Below are 24134 nucleotides of genomic sequence, written 5' to 3' on the forward strand. Positions count from 1 at the left end.
TATATTCAGGATTTTTATTAGCTTTCCATGTGAGCATTACAATTTATAATACATCATATCTACTTTCAACTCCAGAATGAATCTAATTTAGTACATCATATTATTAGTAAAAACAAGCCTGGTAAGTGGGCTAAATTTCCAACTAGGATTTTAATATCCTTCAAACAAGGCAAGCTAGAATGTCAATCAATCACTTTACAGACATTTAGGTAGTGTTTCCCAAAACAAAAAAAAGAGGAGAAAAAAAAACAACAAAAAACCCCCAAACCCAACCCCAAATTAAATTAGGAAGCGGATACAATTTAAAGCAGAGAGAGATTCATTTGGTCATTCCCCCCCCCAGCAGAATTTAATTACCAGCTATAGTTATAAAGGACATTTTGCCTCATTATGGTTTTGGAACCTCAATTAAAAATACTGGAGTCAGTTGGGATGAAATAGTAGGCGAGAGCCGCTTGCGTTCAGCAGCACCAGGTCCTTATCGGTAGCCGGGGCCCGGCTGGGTGTAGCCCTGGCCGAAAGGAGGCCGGTTGCGGGCATAGGGGTTGGGCCCGCTGGGCGGGGGGGTCATGGTGCTTCCCGGTGGGGGGGTGAAGCCGGGCCGCGGCTGGTAGGTGCCCGGCGCTGCCTGGGAGCCGGGGGGGCCGCTGTAGGGGGCCGGCTGGGAGGCCTGCGTGGTGTAGGGCTGCGGCGGGTAGCTGCCCGCCGCGTACTGCTGGGGCGGCTGCGCCGGCAGCTGCGCCGGCTGCCCCGGGAAGGCCGCAGCCGGAGCCTGGGCCGCCGGCTGGCTGTAGGCCGGGAACTGCTGCGCTTGCTGGGAGGGGGGCTGCTGACTGTAACCTGCTGGAGAGGTAGAGAGCAACATTAGGTAAGTGATGACAGCAAAGAGCCAAGGTGGCTTGCAGAGCAGTTTGTTGGGTTTTTTTTTTAATGACTACAGTAACACCACAAAATAATGCAGTAAGCACAGAAAAGGCAAACAGTAATGAATTGCAGTATTCCTGCCTTTCACATAAGCACACTGCCTGGTTGTGGTGCACTAAAATGGCAAAACAACAACGGTAGGAGCAATTTAGTGTACATTAGTTTTCCTGTGACTTACGCGAAATACGAAAAAGGACAGATAGTATCTTCGCCATCATGTCATATTAAAAATACAGTCTTCATTGGCAAGGGAAACTAATTCAGGATAGATTTTGACCTTATCTTTTCAAATAAAAATTCAAAATTAAAAGCAAACTGTCGTGAAAACATTGTCATGGCTTAATACTCATAAATCAATGTTTTTTCGTTAGATCACAGATGTTCTGAGTTCCTTAAAGGTAGAATACAGTATGAAAAAAGTTGTGCAGAACAGAATACTTTAGTGTATCACTTCCATTTGTCTGTATAAAACCAGCTTCCAAAAGGAATTTCTCTTACTGAAGACTTTAAAATAACAAAAAGTCCTTTTATGAAGAAATAGCTACTTTTATCCATCATGAAACACACCTGCAGCTACTTGCAATGAAACCTCTCCATTGACTGGAATCCTGTCAGCATTAAACACCAGACACACAAAAATTAATAAAAGTGCACAGCCCTGAACAGAAAGAGTAAGGATTGAAGAATGCACAGGAGTAAATTTTGAACTCACCTTGAAACTGGGAATCAAAATTTACTTGTGAGACCAACCTTTGAAGGGTCCGTTTTTACTACCATGAGTAAATAAGCACATTCTTGCCTAATGGATCTGCCAGACAAAAGGGGAATTGATTCTGCTCTTTGGGACATGTGTTTGAAAGGAGGCAAATACAGAGACAAAAAGAAAAAATGGACCTATGAGTCAAGATTTTCAATGGATATTGTCAAAAAGCCCTCAAAAAGACAACTGTTTCTGATACCTAAGTTAATCATGAAATAAGTTGTGAGAAACAGAGGATCTCAGACAAGATTTGGTGATGTTTCATTCTTGCTTTAAGATGCTACTAAGTATTAGAAGACAGAATTTGCATTGCAACAAATTTCACAAAAAGGATATGACTAGAAAGCAGATGGAAAACTCCCATTTTTTTTCCACTCAGTTTTTAAGTCTAAAGAAAGTCAGACAGACTCTCCTACTTCCAACAGTCCTGTTATTTCTGCAGAAAGTAGACTTCAGAAAGTCTGTCAATGTCTTCAACTTACAAATGTGGGGGTGAGAAACCTGCAGAGAACAAAATACCCCAGAAATACTTTAAAGACCTAAATCAAGAACAGGCTCTCCATGGAGCACACAAAAGGAAGGCTGAGGCACAAGCCTTCACTTCCAAGTTTTCTAGGGTTCTTAGCCAAGATAAATAAACAAATTTGTTCATAAGTTCTGCAAGCATTCTCCTCTACACCGAAATCAATGTACTTTTACATATGGGAGGGGGAAATCCACACAGGCTATATTCCGAGTCACTTCGTAGTAAGGGGGTTTTTTTTGGTCGTTTTAAACAATCTTGCTTAAACCAAGAAATAAAAAAATGCTTCGTACCATTTTATTAAAAGAAGTATTAAGCAATGAGAGCTTTGTTATGAAATCTGCTATATTCATCCCTGTACTGAGCTGGATTATGAATACTAGCATATACTATCCATTATTAGATTCCAGCTTCTTCTAAAGTAAACTTACTTTTTACTTCAAAACTTTCTGGTCTTTATTTGGGGTATAAGCAAAAGCTAACTCATCATATTTGACCACATATAAATCAGAATTAACAGAAGTGTGCTAAAGTCTGCTAACAAAGTCCAGTAGCACCTTTACTTGAAGTTACCAGTAATATCTACAACTTACTTAGAAAAACTAATAATTGAAAGTTTCTCTGAAATGACAGTATTTATAAATACTAAGGATTTATTAAATGACAGCTCTAGTCAGTGTTCACACCATCAAATTTTGTGTGTGGCAATTACTGTGGATACAAGAAATAGGGGCCCTCTTTATGTATCCAATATTTAAGAAAGTTAAATTGGGATGGATGATTAAATCATTTTCTAGAGTCCTGAGATGACAGAAGTTAATCCTGAAGACTTATCTTATTTCAGGTGATCTGTTTTGCCTACCTTTATTGCATTCTGCTGATCAGTAATGAAGTCTGCTATGGTCACAATCAAGTAGAATTGCAGTATCAGAACTCCAGCTCTGTATTAAAACATAGCTATACAGTGTGCTTTAACTGGTAATTTTTGAATTGCCTCAATTTCTATCAGAATCACAGACATTCAGCTGCCCTCGTGCTCAGGAACAAAAAGTAACAGGGTCAGGCATTCAAGGAATCAGTCTACAGCTAAATCACGATGTGAGCAAGCCGCCAGCTCTTACCTGAGTACTGCATACCATACTGTTGCTGAGGCTGAGCCTGTGGCTGCTGTGCAGGATAACCAGGCTGTTGATACTGTTGATACATCTGGCCTATGGATTAAAAACTTGTTCAGTTGAAGCCCAAAACCTGAGCTGGAGTATAACCACTAAGATGATAGATAACATCCTAACAGACAGTTTAGGTCACAGAAGCAATCCTTCCCACAACATGTTAAAAAATATATAATCTGAACACCCTTTCAAGCTGCTCTTAATTATCAGCTGAAGTGTTAACTACCATTTTTAGTTTCTTAACCATGCCATTCTGAAGCATAAGTGATGTTCAACTCCAGTAAAATAAATAGTTCTCATTCAGTAAGCGATGCCTATTATTTCATGTTTTCAGAGGAGGCCATAAGCTAAACACCTTCATTAGCACTACTCTGGTGTGTAACAGAGCAGACATCTTTAAATGACTGAACAACTGCTCCAGAACATATAAAGTAAATTAAAGTACTTTGAAAGGTAAACATATCCTTGGAGTGTCTGTTTATATCAGATTTTTAAGACTATTTCTGCAAAGTACTGTAAGCAGAGTGGTATATGATTTATTCTGACCACATTTTCCAGACAAGTCATCTCTTAATATCTGATTTGCTGTAAGCCAAGTTTTCTTAAGAGACCCAGGTATATACACCCTGAAGTAAAAATAAAACCATACATTCTTAAGGTTGCATGTTCCAATTCGATGCTAATTTTTCCTAAATTCATTATTTCCAATTTCTTGGCAAGAAGAGGCAGAGTAAATGTTTAGACTTAACTCATGCCCTGTTTAGGCTTTATGCTTCTGCTGTTTTTCATTTATTAACATGCATAGTCAAAGAACAAAATTACCTGCCAAACTAAAGCTTAGCTGCGCTGGAACAGACATGGAAACTTTAATAGTAAAGTGTTACTGTACCATTATTCCTTATGCAGAGATCAGCAGACTGTGTAACTGCAAAGTTCCTGTATCTTCTGAATTGCACCCAGTGGTCAAGATAGTCAGAAGCAACTCAGCTTTGCTCTAAATTCACTAATATCCCTGTGTGTGCTGTTTTAAGGGAGCTCCTTATTTCCTTTTTTCTCTGCTTTATTTATAGCTGAAAGCAACAGTACTTTGCATTCAAACTAAGATGTACAGAATGTTTTGCTGTACAATCCAGTCTTCAAAATTTTATATGGCATACAATTATTGTGACATGAAAAGAGTGCTGAGCACAAGGGTTGGAGAAAATTTAATCCTGTTAGCTTGATAATTGAAAATTAGAAATGGAGAAATGATATATATATGGTTTTTTTTTTTAAACTCAGTTGTGTAAGGAAGTTCTGGGAGAACCACCAGGAGGCTGCCTGTCTCAGGATAATTACCTTTAGGCTAACATAGATACCACACTGGCACCTGCTGGACAGACTAGGTAAAGGGGTATGAAGGAAACAACATTCCTGGCACCGTGTTTTTCAGAGCTTTCTGAGAAGGCATTGCTGTCTTAACCAGGATTGACGAGAAGACTTACCTAAGATTAGAGAGGTATTCCAGTGCCATTCAAGAAAACATTTGTAATTTACAGCAATGAATGTACTCAGAGATCCTATTGGACCATGAACAAAGAGCTTTTCCTCTCACTAGATTTTTAGTTTGAAAACAAGATAACCTACAGCACCAGTGTCTCGTTTCGTATTTAGCAGTACGTATTTCAGGCAAGGATCTGGCAGCACTTACCACAGTTCCTGTGCGTTCTAGCAGAGAAAATTTTTAGCTTGCTACAGAAAAAAGACAAATGGGCAAATACGCATATTGGCACAACATTCTTTGCCGGGGAAGGTTATGAACTGCCTGAGCAGACGAACTCTACATATACTTTAGCATAAGACTAAAAAAAAAGTGCCCACATCTGTACATATTTGGTTCTGGTGTGCATTCAGCTAGTGGATTTAGTCATAAAAGAGCACATGCATGCCAGAAAAGATGGTGCTATACTGAAACTGCTTTGTTTGTTATACTGATTTAAATGAAGCTAGTGAATGGTTAAAACTTTTAACCGGGAAGGCAAATAATTCATTAATATCTGCCCACAGACATCAAATGACTTGGTATTCCCAAATTTGATTGAGAACTAACATCATTTCTTGGCAAAGAATTCCATTTAAAAAAAGAAACACTGATACACCAGAATGATTGACATTGGCATTTTAATTATATCCTCTACATGTAATATTGAAGTCTGATTAGCACCAAATCTGATTAAACTAAAAGACTTGAGGATGGCAGGGTGGTTTTTTTTCCCTTTAAGAAATGAACTAATAATTTGAAACTGTTCTCCAAAAAGAAAAACAAAAACAAAAAACATGCTCTGCACCAATACTGGCATTTACATGAGCTGATCCTGTTGAACACTTAACCATTAAAAGATGATTAAAGTTTTGGTTGGGTCAGGGCCCTGCACTGGCTGCTATTTATCATGTGTGTACAGTGGACAACATAAGGGTTCCCACTAGTATTTCTGATGAACGAAGTGCAGTAATGACTTCTAATCTCTACCCAGTAACTGAACCATCTTATTTTCTCCAGTCAAGCAAATATAATCCAGAGTACTTCAGTGGAAACAAAAACTGCATAAACTATGGACCAAAACATTTATAACCAGCACTACTGTACTTTTATACACAGGGGGGAAAAAAAAGGATGTAGGCAAAGATATTCAATGTAAAAAAGGCACTGTACTTGCTTTCACCCAAATTTAGAAGACTCATTAAATCTACTCCAATACATTAGCTTAGGCAACTTCTCTTTCCTATGTAAGGCAAGTTTGGCTGAAATAAGTCCTTTCTGTTCGTGCATAGAAATCGTGCTGCAGTTCAACTGTTTTCTTTCTCACCAGCAGGTACTTTTTTCCTTCCCGGGTGCTAGCAGTGATTCTGAATTCCAACCTGCTGTTGCTAGTGTTTTTAAGTGTTTCACTTTTGTTGTTTCAGTTCTAGTTTAACATCAACACTTACAATCTCATGCCTTATTTTATGTAATTAAAAGAGTAAAAAGGTAAACTAGCAAAAAGACAAGTTCAATAGCTGGGTGAAAATATTTTGAGTGTTAAAGTTTTCTGGCTGCTGACAGAAGACCTGAAGCACTCTTTTCCAGTACTACTACATATAGTCAGATACCAAACTTATTACAGCTTTAAGCTACATAGAAGACTCTTCTTTATATCTCATTTATATCACATCAAAAATTCTTAGGAAATTAAGCCTTATATCAAAAATTAATTTTCAGAAAAAAAAGCTAAAAGCTGCAAAACAAGTATTTTTATATGCTCCACTTCTACCAGCAGCATTCATGCTTGCTTAAATATATGCCTAACAGCAAGTTGGTCAAATGCATTGCTCAGTGAAAATGCTACTGATGCCCTTCAGGCCTTCATACCTTTCCAAGATATTTCAAGTGACTGTGAATACTCTTATCACTATCATTAATATTTCTTACATTTATCTCAGCATTATATCAGTATAGGAAGCAGCAGAGGGTGGTAACTTGTTTTTACATTACAATACAGGAGCAACTTTATATTGTACTTTATATGGAGGTAAAAATACAAAAGCAAGTCATTCCACAGATGGAGTTTCATCCAGAGCTGTGCATGTCAGTGCTTTCACAAACAGCAATAGAAAGTGATGCCAAAATGTTACAAACCTCTGAAGAAGTTTATTTTTAGAAGTCAAATCACATGTGAAAGGGCACAATACCAAGAAATCTGAATATCAGAGTCAATACCTTAAACTTTAAAGGAAGAGCTTATTAAGGCACTCCAAATTATTAGGAAAACTGTGATGCATACATGATGGTTACGCTACCACCCAGTTACAAGGTTTAAGCTGGCTAGCACAGAACAATACATAATAAATAGTAATAATATAATAGTAAATAGTAAACTTATAATAATGTCTCGGTTTTGCTAGATAGAAGCAGTTAGTAAACAACATTCTTAATTTATACTGACAAGCCAGCATTACTGATAAGACTGTTATTTAAGCAGTTGCTTTTACTTAATTATCACTTGACACAACATGCAGGGTATATGCTACAAACTAAGATTTTCAAACAGCTTTAAGATGAATTGTATTATACAAGCTCCTTTTTTAGTAAAATGAACATAGAGGCAAACAGAAAATACTACAATGAAACTCCTTTTCAGGATATGTGACCCTTTCCATAAAGCTACCACTCCACCTGCTGTTTATATATTGAACAGCATGTGAAAAAATTGCCTTTTGCAGCATTTGTAGTTTTGGAATCGACTTTGGGTCCATTAGAAATCTTAACTAACATAAATTCAGACTGAGCCAGCATCATTCCTGTCTTAAATAGTGGAAAAGTATGCTGCTCACCTTCCACCTGACCAGTCTGTGGCTGTGTTCCAGTGTACGGTGGCTGCTGCGGCTGAACACCGGGTGGATGGGCTGCAGAAGAAGAGGAAGCGATGCTATCTGGTGTTCCCGATCGCTCTTCTGCAGGGGCACTGGGTGGTCCTAAAGGAGCAAGAACAAAATATATTAAATTAAATGAATGGGGAATGTGAATAAAAAGTTTCATGCAAGATCATTTCCTTACAAAGTTTTTAACATAAGATATTTTTCCATTTTTCCACAGCTTTACATCCGAGAATGTCAGGCCCAAAATAAAACTAAGTATATATTTGCAAACCTACACTGGCACGCCTTTGGAAATAATTTCTGTGGCAATTTCTGACTCATGCCTGGTCAAAGTCACTCAGATCTCAATCTTCAGCGGGATGATCCGTTTTGGGGATAAGACCCTCAGTAACAACATGGTCTTTCTGCAGCTTCATGTTCTAACTTTGCAGACATGCACTGAAGAAGACTTCCCACATCTGGGCAGAGTATGCACCTACATATCTGTTCTTTCTCACCTAGAGCAAAGGTGCCAGGCTGCGTGCAATCATTGTAATGCAGCAATGTTTTATGGTGGCCTGCATGGGCCCAGGCAATTAGTGTTTTACTAGTACTCACACAGCACATGAACAAACAGAAAACTTCCAAAGAATGTTTTACATTTGCACTTCCAGTCAGGATATGGTAGGCTTCTGTCTAAAAGCAATTGCTTTGAGAATTCTAAAAATATTCCAGCTACTGATTAACACACAGAGGAAGGTGATGAAAAGTTCTGAAATACCTATGTGAATAGGTACACTACACTACGATTAAATAAAGAACATTATATTAGAAACAAGGAAGCTTAAACCCAGCTCTTTCCAGCTCTTAGGTATGCAAGTACTACCTATGATTTCAAAGACACTAAACTACATGTTCAACACATGTATTAACATTTCTGCAAATTCAATTTTAAGAAAGTCACATTTGCAAGATACAACTTCTACCATATGCATCCAACAATACAAGCATTTAACTGCATCTTCCTCCTCTCCTCAGTAGGGGAAAAATGCATCAAAGCTGCCTGTTTTTGTCTGTATCTGCACAACACTGCAGCTTTACAGCTTTTAAAATGGGATTTCTCATATCCCATTTAAATGGCCCTTTGTAAAGTTCTTTGCGCATTCAAAGCATGTTGAAGTGTAACACCACAGTATTTTTTTAATATAGATGCAAATAACAGTTTGTGGAAACACGTTACAAAGAAAGGTCATAAAAAGATTTGAGGATCTGTATAAATATATTTATTCTATGTAGAGAGTCAAATGTAGTGTTAGGCTACTAGAACAACGTGCAACAAAACCCAGAAGTCCTTACAGCAAAATTAGTTTGCTCTATCAGAAGAATTATGGAGACACAGATCTTAAAGTATCACTGATGCTATGATCAAAGCATTAACTGACACTGAGGCTTTGTACCAGAAGACAAAAACCATTCCTTCAAAAAAAATTAGCTCCAATGTTCAGCCAGTCCTACTTCATAATCTACTGTACCTCTTCACTATTCAAAAGAAGTCTGTTTTAAGTTTTCAAGCACCAACTTTTTCTAGTTTGTGAACTAACCATGCTGTGGCAACACCCCAATTGACTGCGCAGGAAGAGATCACTCAATAGGTCTCATCCACTGCACAGTACCTGATCCGAAGATGGCTGGTCAGTTTGCAGTTACAGCTTTGGCTCCTGCACAGCTGCTATCACACAGAGCAGATCTATTCCCACCACTCCACACTTTTGCTAATATAGACATATGGTAGAAGCAAGCTCCAGTTGCCATTTGTTTGTCCATTTGTATCATCACTACATAGACCATATGAAATTTGGTCTAGTTTGAATATACACAGAACATGCTCTAAACTAACTGCAGTTTTACTTTCAAGTATCAATGCTCTAGTATAATAAACCTTGTCAGACCCAAGCACATTCTGTGCAAAATCACTTCTGTATATTCTGCATCACATTCCCTATTGAAATTATAAAAGTAATTTCAGATGTAGTTATCCTGTCTTAAGTTGATTGCATTAAATTTACTAGGTATTCAGTTTTAAAAAGGTTACTACAAGGTAGAGCCAACAGTCATGCAGTTCTTCAAGAACAAAAGCAATCCAGGCAAGTAAGTTATCCCTTCCTCTGTTAACAGTAAAAAGGATGACACTACTGGATTTCAAAATGAGGCAGAGAAAACAGATGCTCACCCAAAACATTCCAACTGACCCAAACAGCAGAAAGAAGCCAAGGACACAAGTTGAACAGCAAGATCAGGACTTAAGGCAGAGCAGTGGATGCTGTTTCCCATCACTGGCAGATGCCAATTAAGCTATTCTATTGTGCTTCCAAGGGAACACAGCATTTCTGTTAACCCTAGTTACTTAAATAGCTGTTGTCACCTAATAATCCATTAAAAAAAAAAAAAAAAAGACAACGTATAGTATCATTTTTAAGAGTAATTCTTTGTTAGCCCTAAGTGAATGTGACCAATGTATTTAACATTCTTCTTTCTTTGAAAAAAAAATTAGGAAAAATCTCTTGCACAAATACTAAAACCAGGTATTTACATCTCCAAAAAAATAAATAAAAGTGAAATCTCTGTCATTTTGGCAATTTCTTCAGAAGGATGGAAACTCACATTTTACTTTTATCCCCTTCCCTGAACTGAAAACATGTAAAGGACAGGGCAGTTCCTATTCATAGTGTTTCATGTGATTATTCTGAATACAAGTGCAAAAGCAAAAACGCTAAGCTGATTTGTAAAGTTCCAATTTTATCACAAAAAGAAATAGAAAAAAAAAACCCAAACCCACGCACAGAAGTTCCAAATCGAAAGCTCAGTGCTTACACTCTCTCCTCCCTCACTTTCCAATCAAGTGATCAGAACTCTGAGCAGACGGGGGTTGCTCCAACACGCACTACACCAGAGTTTATTTCAGGTCAAGGCTGCAATTATGAAGCAAGGCCGCCCGGCACCCTCACTTACTATGCTTCAATTTACATAGGGGAACAGTCTCAGGAGGACACGTTTCAGAAGCCCATTTAACATGCTGCAACTGCTAATGGGCTACTCTGTCACCAGGACGAGATGAGAGCTAGCCCAAAGTAACCCTCCCCATGCAAAACATGTATCATGTGGGTACCAGGCCATTAGTAGCATTTAGTTTCTTTTTTTGTTGTTTGTGTAGACATAGCCATGGGATCAATCTCCAGTTGCTGTTAGTTTGTCTCTCTCTCCCACCCCCTCCCTTTTTTAAACTACACAATGTAAGCGATTTGCAAAGCTTGCTATCATAGAGGCTACAAAGTTTACAAGCACAGAAAAAATATTGCAAAACAAGCAAGGTATCAAGTCTAACATTTAAAAATACTTCAGAGTTGGAAGATACTCTGTTATTCCAGGTAACATTTGAGTTCATTGCAATGACACCTAACATGACTGAACCACCTCACATTCAAGGGTAGTCAGTGGTAATACTAGTCTATTAATACACTGATATCTCGGAAGATGCCACCACCATAACAGATGTTATTTGACATCTACTGTTCTAGTAATAGTTTTCTAAAGTAATTTGAATCAAAAAGAACACTAAGCCATTTTCTACTCCAAGCACAGCTAAAACCAACAGCTGTATTTCGACGTTTTCTATATGGAAGTTAGAAAATCCATTTATAACACTTCAATATATCAAGCTTTAGAATTCTGTAAAGGAACAGTGAATATGAAACATGGCTTAATACATCCAAAATACAAATTCTTTGTACAAGTCAAGATTTTTAAATGCTTGAGTCATCAATTACAAACAAGTTTCACATTCCTTTTCATAAGATGTGTTCTTACCTGACACTTGATCATCTGTCAAGCCAAATGCTGACATGACATTCTTGCTGATTTCATCCTGATTTTTTAGTGGATCAAATGCAGACATGCTTGCTGCTATAACTTGAGTAGATGGCTTGACAGTAGAATCAGCAGCTGCAGGCTTTTCTTCCCTACCATCTACAGCATCTAGAAAACAAAATGTCCCGTTATTAATTCTTGAGAACAGAAAACCCACTGTAAGTATATACTGTATTACAGCAACTTTAAACTTGCGTGCAGTTTTTTTAAACTCTGTATTTTAACTGTTGCAAACACACACATTAGGATAATAGCAAATATTATACCTCCAAATATAACCTCCATAATCAATCACAAAGTTTCAGTTTTATTGCACATAGTTACTTAAAGATAAACTGACACTATGGAGTATTAATTCTCTCCCTTTGTCTCAAGTTCAAAGGTACAAGGCTCTTGCTTTGCCAAATTGTTTTGGTATGGATTGTCTACAGAGAATTCAAAATTAAGAATGCTTACAGGATAACTTCCAGTTTGTTACTGTTTTGTCAACTGTAGTTTTTGTTTTGTTTTGTTTTATCCCCCCCATCCCATCCTGTCTGACAGGTAAAGTTCATCTCCTTGTTCTTAATACAAATAACATCGCATCGCTCAGAAACCTAGTAACAGTGCTTCATTCTCACTTTAATGACAAACGTACACAGTTTAAATTGCCTAGTTCTGCATCCAGTCTAAGATCACCATCCCAACCCCCTTCCAAAGGGTTAATAACCTAAATCCATGGTATTTCATGGAATTAGTAACTGCTTATACTGTAGCAACAGTGGTTGGATTTTGGTTGGTTTTGTTGTTAAAAAAGCATTAAGTGTGAAACACAAAGATGGTGTTTCTTAGAAGAAAAGTTGGAGCTATTGGTTTGCTGCTTTACTCAAGAGTACTGTAGTCCGTGACTTACATATGTCATTATTTTCTGTGTCCAGCTTCCCTAAAATCTGTAATTAAGGACACTTGAACAAATCCAGAGGTATAGTTCTACAGTACAACAGCCATAAGCTAGGAGCTTACTGTCTCAAAACCAGGAGAATGAGACTTCCTTCCCCATTTTGCCCTCCCCCTATAATACTTTCCACCCCTATCTGCACCCTTGTGCTGCTTACCCTGAGACAGCTCTGATGCTGGTCTGATCAGAAAATGAGCAGATTCAGTTTCCTAACCTGGCAAAAGAAGTGAATATAATTTTGCTGAATTAGCTTTTTGCTATTCTAGTGAATCAAACTTGCTTAGCAACAAGACAAGCACCAGAGCTGGCCCAAGTAAGCAGCAGGAGCACTCAGCTGGGAGCAAGGTCTCCCCCCTTCAGCAACAAGCTATTAATTCAGCTCAAGCCCTGTCAAAACTTCATCCTGACTCACAAGTGTTAGTTACAGCGCTTTGATGTTTTGCAACAGGAATCAAACTCTGAAGTTTTATTTCTAAGTTAATACGGTGCTTTACTCCAAATAGTTTGGACATAAACTCTGCCTCTCAAACAACTAAACCATTAAAAAATAAGTTCCAAACTATTGAGCAACGATCAAGAATGACCATGATTAGTACTCAAGACTCCATTTTTCACTTTGTTAAACAGCATATAACTCTGCAGATCAAACTGAACAATTCTGAGCCAGACTGCCTACCGCTTTCAGGCAGATTAGCAGAAAGCCCGGGTTCCGCTGGTGGTTCTAAACAGTCCAGTAGACGATTGACTTTATTGCGAAGTTCTATCAGCTCTCGACGCAGATATTTCACCTGATTAGATTCTAGGGGTCTTGGTTGTCCATTAACTGCAAAAGAACAATTAAATAAATTTAAGATTGTAGTAACGTTTTGGCATCCAGTTTAAGATGGGGGGGGGGGGACCACCAGTTTTTACTCACTTTTATCTTCCTCTTCTGTGGAGGATTTAAAATGATGCACACTGAGTCAACACAGACTGTTTATTCTAGAGCTTACTACCCATTTAATATAATCTCAGTTCAACACAATATACTGTACCAGAACTGGAGAGAAAGGCTTCCAGTAAACTTCTGCTCTGTGTAATCATTTCCACAAATACACACTGAATACTACAAACATCATTTTTGGTGAAAATCTGTCCCTTTAAAAAGTGAACTAAAGAAAGCAGCATACACAGCCAGCAACACAGCAATTCATAAGTAAGGTCAGTCTTCAGGAAGGAAGATAGTTTTAGTTTCTTTAAGTTCAGATGTCTCACCAAACAGCAAGAAGAAAAATAGATTTCATATATTAATCCAGTATTTTTAACTTACTGATTTCATCCTTCTGAGGTGACCTAAACTGAAAGCTATTTACAGCATCCAGTGGAGTGCACTGCCAGAATTTTTAAATAAAGGGGAAAAAAAATTTTTTTTTATACTTACCAAATAACGTCAGCTTAAGTATCCTACTGCACTGAATTGCAAAGGAAAGATCTGAGCTATCAAAAATTGTTATAAGATCTCCATCTGAAAAGAATGTGAAAAATTTACATTAAAAGCAAAGCCTAATAACTACTGAACTTCACGCTAGGGCAGAAAGCTTACTTCATTACTAAAAAAACACTCCCTATTTGATTCTGAAGCTACTAGAAAAAAAAGTTACCAATTAACACTATTGAAAAATGGTACCATACTTTTTAAACGTATGAAAAACCCCAAAATTTTGAAAACAGAGTTAGAAAACCAGTTTCTTTCTGTCATTATTAAGTAAGGCTTATATCCGTATTTCCCTAAGGTACAATCGCTTACAATCATAAACTGTGATTTAAACTATCTGTAATAACTTGGGTAGGACAAAATTTACAGAATAAGGACCACTTACCAAGAAAAATTAAACTTTTTTTCTTTTTCAAACAGCATAAGACAAAGCAACAAGTTAGACTTGTGCACATCACAGAAGTAAGTTTTATTAATGTGAGAATTCAGGGAAATTATGCACAGAGGGTAGGACAGAAATATGACTGGGCTCCAAAACATCCTTCTGACATTAGCCCTTTGAAAGAATGAACAGTTCCATATAGTCTCTTCATTTATTTTTTTGTCTGCATACAGGATGAAGCATTACAGCTAATAGTTCACAGGGGCCAACACCTGAAAGAACAATGCTACCACTTACAGTTATACGCCCATTTTGAGTGGTCCCAAAACAATACTGTTCATGAACAGTTCTTAAAAACAGACAGGAGAATCGAGACAGAAGTTGGCACAATCTGACCCCAATTTAATTTTTAAAAGCAACACACACACACACACTCACAAGGAAAGATGGCAAAAAGTTAAGCAACTAGAACACTTTCTCAGGTTATATTCTGACCAATGATCTGAAAGACTGATTTTCAACAAGGGAATAATAATAATCAAGGAGCTGTGGAAAAATTAACAGTAAAATTATACCAGCCTTAACACACAAACAGGAATGAGAAGACATGAAGATGTCAAAGTAGTCAGCATAGAACTTTTCTCTCAGTCAAGGAACTTGACGTGAAGTCTCAACTCTTAAGTCTTTTATTTTCAAGTGGCAGATTTCAGAGGTGAGGTGACTTACTGAATCTGCATGTGGCCATCAGTGACAGGAACTATTTAAGAACTGTTTGGGATCCTTTAAGACACAAAGGACTGTGCATAAAACACCAAACACCTTTTAGTCCTATTAATATACAAAAGAGATACCAAACTCCCAGTAATTGTTCCTTTCAGAAATTTTAACCTTTCAGAAGGCCTTTCAGAATTTTAACCCAACTCAAGACAGTAGTCAATCACATCAATATCTTGCTTACTCAACAAAATCACAAATAAAAAAAAAAGAAAGACTATTCTCTTTGGCAGGATTCATCTTCTGCTGTTTAAAAAAAAAAAAAATCAAAAGGCTCATCAAGAGATTAAATGAGCACAAATTAGCCAGTGCAAAGTAAAGAGTGGGACTGTATAACAAGGAAAGTGTGTGCATTGGCAGAGGGAAGGAGAATGAATAGCAGGGCCGCCTCCTTCCAGAACATCTTATTTATGGCTGGGAACTGACATGAGACACTATCTAGTAAGCTTTACCCCCAGAATCAACAGTGTTATACAAATGACACACAGCTGGGAACAAAGCAGAGGCCAGCCTATTCATGCTTCCTCCCTAGAACACTGTTACAAGGAGGCTCTGTGGACAAACACAAACATTTTTTTAATTACAGACTACTGCCTGGAAATTCTTAGCAATTTCATGGGTATTGGTCCTATGAAGATCCAACTGCATAAGAGTTATGGTCAAAATTTTCAAATAAAAACGAATTCATATGAATAAATAGTCATTAAACACCTGGCTGCAAGTTGAAAAAAGCTCAGAATTTGGAGACCTATGTATTCTAATTGCATCACCCTCTGACAAGAAGTAACACCTTTGTGCTGGAAGGTGTTCCTACTGTAGCACCATTAAGAACAACCAACAACACTGTCAGTCTCCAGAGAAGCTGCTTTCTAAAAAAGATAAAAATGAAGTCTTACAGATACCAGTAATCTGATGATATATTTCCCTCAGGAACATTTGAAAACTCTTTTATATTTTTGACTCCAGAGATGTTTTTTGGATCCTGTGTTCTACACTTTCACAATTTCAAAAGTGTTACTTGGCAGGAACCTCTGATGGCCATCTAGGCCCTACTCAAAGCAGGACTACTGCCAACACCACATCAGGTCAATCATGGCTTTGCTGAGCTGTGTCTAGAAAGCGTCTAGGAACGGAGGCTTCACAACCCTGCTGGGAAACCAGTTCCAGCGATGCACTGCCCTCCTAGTCAAAACACTGTCCAAGCCTCTCGAGCTGCAATTTACAACTGCTGCCCCCTCCATTAGGGTCTGGCACTACAGAGAAGAGTTTGGCTCCACTTCAGTTCAGTTAGCTGTAGGCCTCTATTAGCTCTGCCCTCAGTCTCCTCTTCACCATAGTGAACAAGCCCAGCTCCCTCAACCTCTCCCTGTAGGGCGCCTGTCCTCAGTCCCTCGCCACCATTGCCGCATCCTGCTGGATCCTCTCCGGTTTCTCAAAGCCTTTTTATCCTGTGGTGAAGGGGGCAAAACTGACTATGGAAATCCCAGTGGGGCCTCACCAGAAGAAGGAAAGTGCAATACCCTGCCTTGACATAGCTGAAGCAAAGTCAAGACTACTAGGATCCTCATGTGACAATGTTAAACTGAGGCCTAGTTCTGTTAAATTTTTTCCCTTAATCATTTGCAACTTCCTCTTATATTAATATGGTTTAAACATTCTTAGTAATAACCACCATCTTGGATATCATATAAAGAAACTCCAAGTGACAGTGGAAAAGTCACATCCTGAGCCAGAGAAAGCCAGTATTAAAAGCAGGAGGTCCCTAGGCTATGAAAAACAATCAAAGGATGAAACCACAATTACAGTCTCCATCACACATCATCCGCTTCAAAAGAAAGGACAAAGATACGGACATACACAAAAACAGAGAACTATACTATATAAGGTACAGGTAAGAAGGCAAAAAAAAAAAAAAAAGAGGGTGGGCCTTTAACATAATGAGAAAGCATCCATCAATTTCCTTTTACCTATCCCATTCTAAAAAGGGAAAAAAAGATTGATTTTGTGATAAAAGCAAAAACGTAACGACCATCACAAATCCACTGAATTCTGTTCCTATTAGACACCCAGGCCCAAAAAGATAGCCCTTAATTCCCTGTCAATTTTGATGAGAAGCAATGTCTCTAAAAGCTCTGTGAACCTGAACAACTCTCCAGGTCATTGAAAGTGAAGTTTTCTTTCCTAGATGTATAAACAAGTTATTTGACATTCCAGGTATCGCAGGCAGAGCTAAAGTCTCCTACTCCCATAGTTAAGAAAAATTAGCCTGAATGTTTCAGTAATGCAGCACTTTTACTGTGTATAAGTTTTTGATATGAATAAGAGACTCTGGATTTTTATCAATCTCTGAATTTCATATTTGTACTTACAAATTCCAGCCCTCTTCCCCAAATTAAGTAGCTTTTCCATGCCCCACACTGACACTAAAAGAATAAAAAAAGCCTCAATACCACAACTCTCATTCCACATATCTCAAACAAGGCCTTTCTTATTCAGTCCATTAAAGATTCCTTCTAGAAGTTGCATTTGTTTAGCACTAATCATTGAGACTTTCTTTGAAACAAACTATGTTTAACCAATTCCCAACAGATTCAAACCACCACACAGGGGAAAAATTATTTTTAATATTTGAGGTTAAGTCAAAGGTTTGTTCTCATCTTTACTAATGGAGGAAAAAGTAATCAAGAATTTCTACTACAAAAATTAAGTTTTCAAAGTCTTTTAAGAGTTTGTATTAAATCATACATATTAATTCACCTCTTGCCTCCAATCTCACTTTATCACTGACAACAGAAAGAAGTGGTTAAATGAGTGGACAGCAAGAAGCCTGCAACAGCATCAGCTTTCTGCAACAACAAAAAGTGAACTTCGAGATAGCTGGTATTTCAGAGATACTGGACGGCACACTACCAGCACAACCACAAGAAATACAGCTTCTATTTATTGACTGAATCTCGGAAATGGTTTCCTTTTGTGAACGTTGTTTTAGACAATTTAAGAGATAATTTTGTTGGTTTTGTCCTTAGATAAATCATTTCAGAGCAACACTAGTAATTAAACCTTACCTTCATCTTTATATTTTATTGTGACTTCATCATTGCTCAGAAGTTTTCCTCTAAAAACTCTTTGCATCATTAGCACTAACTCATCATAGGTGATGTCCTCATTATGAATAGGAATCCTCCTAATATCTTCCCCAAGCTGAGCTTTGATGATCAGCTTCCCGCTTAAGTCCAGCTGCCCATTCATGATGGGCTCCTGATTTCTAGACACCTGTTAACAACAAAACATTAAAAACATTTTAGAACACTGAACGCTAATTATTTAAATCTGTTTGAAGACCGTACTGAAACTTTCAATCTTTTGAAAGCATTACTGTTAGAAAGCACTCCAGAGAAGCTTTCTTGGAGATATTTAAATTCTCAAATGATAAAATGGCCAATATATTAACTAAGCTCATGGGCAAAACAGAACTCTGCAAGATTAGACACAAAACAAACAGTTCTGACTGTTCTCAGTGCTCTGAATTTAAATCCAAAGACCTTTAAAAAGTCAGACAGCTTTTAAATGTGACATTTAGGAACTTCACCCTGTTTTTTGGTAAAATATCTACCTGTAAACTGTCATGGGAAAAGTTATACAGGAAGTAATATTCCCAAGGATTTGCTGTTGAAATGCATGTATATATCTCTCTCAAGGAAAGTGCAATGCAGCAAACGCTCAGCCTTACAACATTATACATTATTACCTAATTAGATCATTTTTACATCCTCCATAATTGCAATATCCAGTAAACAGCTGTTTGTTTGTTTTAAGACTGCAAGAACAAAGGAATAAAAAAAATCTGAAAGATTATAAGCAGTAAGGTGGTTTTATTAAGGGAAGCAAGTTGAAACAGGCACCATTTTAGATACAAACGAAAGGGGAAAAAAAAAAAAGGAAGAACTGAGCATTGGTTTTATTACATGCATGGTCAGAATACACTGAAAGTTTCTCTCCAGAAAGCAAAGACAGGAAATTGTTCCTGTTTTTTTTAGATTTTAACGTAGATTTTATATTTAAAAGAGCTACTCATTAGACCACACAACAGTTTCAGTTTTGTGTTTCCAGATTAATGTTCTTAATCCTATTGAAAAATTCAGTACAGCACACAGAAGTTTAATAGCACAGTCCTAATCGAAAGCTGTAATCTACCCAAAGGTCTGTATCGTGACTCAAGTTGCTTGAGTTAGTTTCCCAAATCAGGATTACATCTGACTGTGAGAGGAAGCCAGTCAGCCAGAGGCTACCATAGACATCAGCAGCTGTACTCACTGGTATTACAGCACTGCTTCCCCTTCTGCGTGTCCAGAACACAACTATCTTCAGCTGCCTGAGGCACACAATATTATGTGTCTCGTGGCTCAGAGCCACACAGGTGTTATGCAAAATACCAGGTCAGGGCAGTTGGGCACTCTCCGATGGACAATCGCTCCAACTTAGAGATGGGCAACAAAGTCATCTTCCATCCAAGATCCACATGACATATACTTCAGAGTCATATCCTTCACACTTCATATATGACAATTAAAGAATTACCACTTTTTGCCAGGCAAGTAATATGTTAAAAACACAAAAGTCTATTACTTACAAATAAAAAGAGAAACTACAGAGAAGTTTCTGAGGGAAGTACTGAAAAAAAAAAATCTAGATAGCTTGTCAGTCTTTCCCCTCTTTCTTCACTGTTTTGGACAGGGTCAAAACAATGAAACTGGAATGAAGAGAAATTAAAGAGGCAGGAATCTTAATATCTGAAGTACAAATGTTGGAGAGCTTAGAAGTAGGAAGCCTTACATATCAAAACTGGAATTCCCAAAAAGGTATGCAGGCAAGCATGCTGTCCTTTCTTTTTTGGAGAAAAAAAAAAATCATAATAGAGATATGCAGATATTTGTCCCTTACCTTTAAGAACATTATAACATGGAGCGCTATAAAAAAAAATGAATTTTGCTTTGGTCAATTTTTAAAATATTCTATTGAAAATGACTTCTCTCCTACCAGAGAAACTAGTTACTCAGCTAAGGCCTTTAACACATCATACCTTGATGCATCTCTGTATATTTAGCTCTACTGTTTTAACAATGACATTATGTATTAGAAGGACATACTAGGATACTATCTCTAGATTGCAACTCAATTTCTGTTGTCTTGTAATTAACTTGATATAAAGCAAATGCTTCATCCATGTGTTTGACCCAATGACCTTCCAAAAAAAAAAAAAAAAAAAGAGACAAGCAACTATTGAGCAAAACTCATTTTCCTTATCAGACAACAATAACAGTAAGTAGGTGAATACAAAGAAATTCAATTCAATTGCAGAGAACAGGGACCTGTAATTAACACAGTCAGGTTGTCACTGAGACACTCTGATGAAGCATAGTGAAGTTCATAATATTGTTAATGCATTATTCATGTTATGCAACATAGTAGTCTAGACTGCAGGCACATCAACTCTGTCTAATTAGCACTTTGTTTTAGTAGAAGTTGCTTGTAAAAAACACAGTTATTTGCAGTAAGCATTTAAATGATATTTTTAAGCATTAAAAAAATTAACTAGTATCCACAGGTCTTCTTTCACCTCCCTTCCACAAACATATGTTTATCATTACCTTGGTTTTCTTACTGATGCTGTATTATTGGTCAGATTTTCCACCTCACTTCAGGACAGAGTTAGGAGAAGCTGCCATGCACTACCAATGGCAGAAAACAGGAAGCTGCATCAGAAAAATTAAAAAAAATATTTATTTGCTCTCAGATTCTTTAGAGTTATATAGCTCATACTGATCTTTCACCTTAGAACATCTTAATAAATATATTAAATTTAAAGTCACTATTTTATCCATAAAGTAACTATCAGAGATTTACACCTTGCGTATCATGGAGTTCAAAGTTTAACTAAAACAGATCTTGAACAAGAGTTTTAATTTCATAATAAAAGAGCTTTTGATTTTTTTTTTCTGAATTTTGTAATTGGGTATAGGAGTTGTTAACAGTAATGCATTCCTTTCCAGGAGAGTGATCTCCCCCAACAGTCTTAAACTATTCATTTGTATGGCCCTCCATCTTAATCACCCAGCTTAAGTTAAAGAAAATAAACTCAGATTGATTTAGCCATATCAAAACACAGAAGCACATTTCCTGGTTTAAAGCTGAAGTCTTTATGACTTTAACTGGTGTCTTCAACGCAGCATCAGGGCCAGACTATCAGCAGTAAAGGAGCAGTAATGCCACTTTTTCACAGACAGAAACACCAAACTGGGCAGGAAGAATGGACCAGAGTCAGAAATACACAGTCACTTAAAAATATGATCTGCCATTAATTCACCTCAAGATTCAGCTTTTGCTGCTAGAAAGCCGATGTGATGATCTGCTTGACGTTTATGCAGTCCACACGTTTTTTATGTACGCGCTTCTCATCCAGAGCTACAAGACAATGATTTAGCATACAGACCAACCCAATGTCAAACAAAACTCTGCTCCTCCCTCCCACCTGCTAGGCATATTCTACCCAGCACTTGCACTCCCTCCCCCCCATCTTTCCTTCTTGTCTCTCTCTGACACATGCACACACACTGTTATCTCAACATCCGTGGTCAGATTTTTTCAGATGATTTGCTGCTAACCAGAGGAAAAAGTATAGCTTTCTCTCATCCACATGAAATTGGAATTCCCTAATGTGGCCAGCTCCCGTCTTTTGACTCAGCTTAGTAAATTGGAATGGACAGGCATGAGGAATACAGGACTGAAGCAGAGAGCAAGAGAGCTCTGAAGAATGAAGAAAGCCCCTCCCTAATTCTCATAGGTTGGCACCTGCTCCCCTCATCCTGGGTATGCAGTAATATTCACCTTTAAAAAGGGCTGTACTCACTCCTGACAGGGAGAAGGGTAAGACTGCTCTGACATACAAAGTAGGCAAAAGGAAGAGATGAGAGTACTTTACTGTTTCCTCACTCACATTTTATGAAACAAATAGGACATGGAGATGGTGCCCTTCTCGCCCTGATCTTGCTACAGTTCCAGGTACAATTTACTGCAATGAACAAATAAGGGATACAGATCATCTAAAAGTGGTTTAATTTACAGAGTTAAGTTAGCCTGCATCTTCTGTTGTTTAAGCATTATAGTTGCACGGTGTTTTTGCTTCTGTAATGTTATAGTGTAATTTACTCAGAAACAGACAACAGTAAAAACAGAATCTCATCAGTACTTCTTAACAAGATGGATTTTGGTGGACATGCTTGAGTTACTGTTGTCTTTCAACAGATGGAATGCATCATTCATACTTTGTGCAAGGAAGCCTGCAAATATATTATCTTATTTGCCTTCATTATTCACAGAAATCCACTTCATGTCTACCAAAGAATCCAGAAAAAGTAACAGAAAAAGCACCTAAGTGCACTTATTTTGTCAAACTGTTCTCCATTCTGCTTGAAAGTGCCTAGGTTTTAAAGAGACAGATTCTAAACACTGCATCTGCTTGCAAACATTACAGAAAACTGTGAAATGTTTTAATCATTAAATCATACAGCTTTTAAGGTTTTCTTTCCTCACTGTGAGTATGACACAGCTGAATGTATGGCTTGATGAAGAAAATGCTTAGTTTTCCAAGGAAGACACCCAGAATGTATACTGATAAGCTTTTTAATAGAATAAATCAGTGTCTACTTTCTCAGGAAAAAAGAAAACCTTCAATGTCTTCCTCTTTAAGACACACCATTTTTTGTAAGAATCTCACCAATACCTTCTATGCTCCCTAATGTACTACATGCATTTTAGAGGTAGAGATGTTTTCCCCGTCACAGCCCTGTTTCTATTCACATCATGCACCAAGGTCCTATCTAAATTACTGACTCAGGATCACTCCTAAAGCAATGATGTCATAACCCTTTTTGATTTCACTAGCCTTTTCCCATTGCAGCAGAGGAACACAGCCTTGCCTAAGCAAAGGCAGAAACGGCATTCCTGCTTCACTGCTCCCTCTGTCAAAGGACGGATGAGGGGGAACAGGGTGAGCCATACGGAAACAGGGTCAAGCACCGCTGCCCCCCAAGCCCCACTCGACAGAGCCATGAGAGCTTTCCCAAGACAGCTGAGGTGGGGGCAGCAAGAAGAGGAGTTAATTTCGCGGCTTTTTTTTTTTTCTTATTCCAGTAAGGGCAGGCCCAATCCAATGAAGAGCAAAAACCGTGGCCACTCGCTGCCGGGGGAAGAGGCGCGGGCGGGGGGGGGGGGGGGGGGGGCCACAAGGGGTCTCCCAGCCACTCTTCCAGGGGCCGCCTCGCCCCTGGCCCGCCGTTGGGGGGGAGGGGCGGGGGACGACGCTCGCCCCAACCCGCAACCGCCCCTCCCGCCGCCATTCACACAGGCGCCAACAGCTGCCCCCGGGGATCGTGCGGGAGGGAAAGAGGGGGGTGTGCGGGAAGGGTGCCGAGGAGCCCCGCTGTCTTACTCTGGCTTCTCCGCGGTCCCACCGGTGGAGGCCGCCCGCCCGAGCCCGGCAACGGCCGCCGCCGCCCGTACGTGGCAGAGCAGCGAAGGGGCTGGAGCAACGGCTGCAACTGCCGGGCCTGCGCGAGCCGCCCGCATGCGCACTCGAGGCCCCAGCCCGGCCGGCGCCGTAGGGCGCATGCGCCGACCAGGGCAGTGGGGGCGGGAAGCCGCTTCCCTCCCCGCGCCGACGCGTCGTGGGGCGGGGGCGCGCGCGCAGCCGCACGCGCGGCGGGGCGGGGCTTTGGCGCCGCCAGGGACTGCGTGGCCGCGCGGGCGGCGGTCGTCGGGGCTGTGAGGGCGGGGGCGGCGCCGTGGCGGCGGGGATGCAGCCCGGCAGCCTACTCAGGCACTTGCCCCGGCC

The 24134-nt window shown here is 38.9% G+C and overlaps 1 protein-coding gene across 5 annotated transcripts; it reads right to left on the minus strand.

The window, feature by feature from the left end:
• On the minus strand, positions 1–23861 carry TFG (trafficking from ER to golgi regulator). 5 transcript variants are annotated; one of them, XM_067301270.1, is made up of 12 exons: positions 23733–23861; positions 22239–22313; positions 21609–21706; positions 20893–20997; positions 20186–20211; positions 18310–18517; positions 14035–14118; positions 13291–13437; positions 11618–11785; positions 7730–7870; positions 3329–3418; positions 1–843 (listed from the first exon to the last, which is right to left on the minus strand). In XM_067301270.1, the coding sequence occupies exons 5-12, from the start codon at positions 20195–20197 to the stop codon at positions 479–481; spliced, it is 1215 nt and encodes a 404-aa protein (XP_067157371.1). In that variant the 5' UTR covers positions 20198–20211; positions 20893–20997; positions 21609–21706; positions 22239–22313; positions 23733–23861; the 3' UTR covers positions 1–478. The 5 variants fall into 5 exon arrangements, with proteins under 5 accessions (XP_067157371.1, XP_067157392.1, XP_067157377.1 ...); XM_067301291.1 differs by lacking the exons at positions 20186–20211; positions 22239–22313 and adding an exon at positions 19559–19795; XM_067301276.1 differs by lacking the exon at positions 22239–22313 and having other exon boundaries at positions 1–840.
• Positions 23862–24134: the final 273 nt, after the last annotated feature.

The sequence above is a fragment of the Apteryx mantelli genome, chromosome 1, assembly GCF_036417845.1.
Source record: "Apteryx mantelli isolate bAptMan1 chromosome 1, bAptMan1.hap1, whole genome shotgun sequence".
NCBI lineage: Eukaryota > Metazoa > Chordata > Aves > Apterygiformes > Apterygidae > Apteryx > Apteryx mantelli.

What these genes read in the sequence shown, in the direction of transcription:
- TFG (XM_067301263.1), bottom strand. An exon ending in TGCTAATCTGCCTGAAAGCG is followed by an intron (nt 11,786 to 13,290) that starts GTAGGCAGTCTG and finishes TTTGTTTTCTAG; the next exon opens with ATGCTGTAGATGGTAGGGAA. An exon ending in GTATGGTATGCAGTACTCAG is followed by an intron (nt 844 to 3,328) that starts GTAAGAGCTGGC and finishes CTACCTCTCCAG; the next exon opens with CAGGTTACAGTCAGCAGCCC.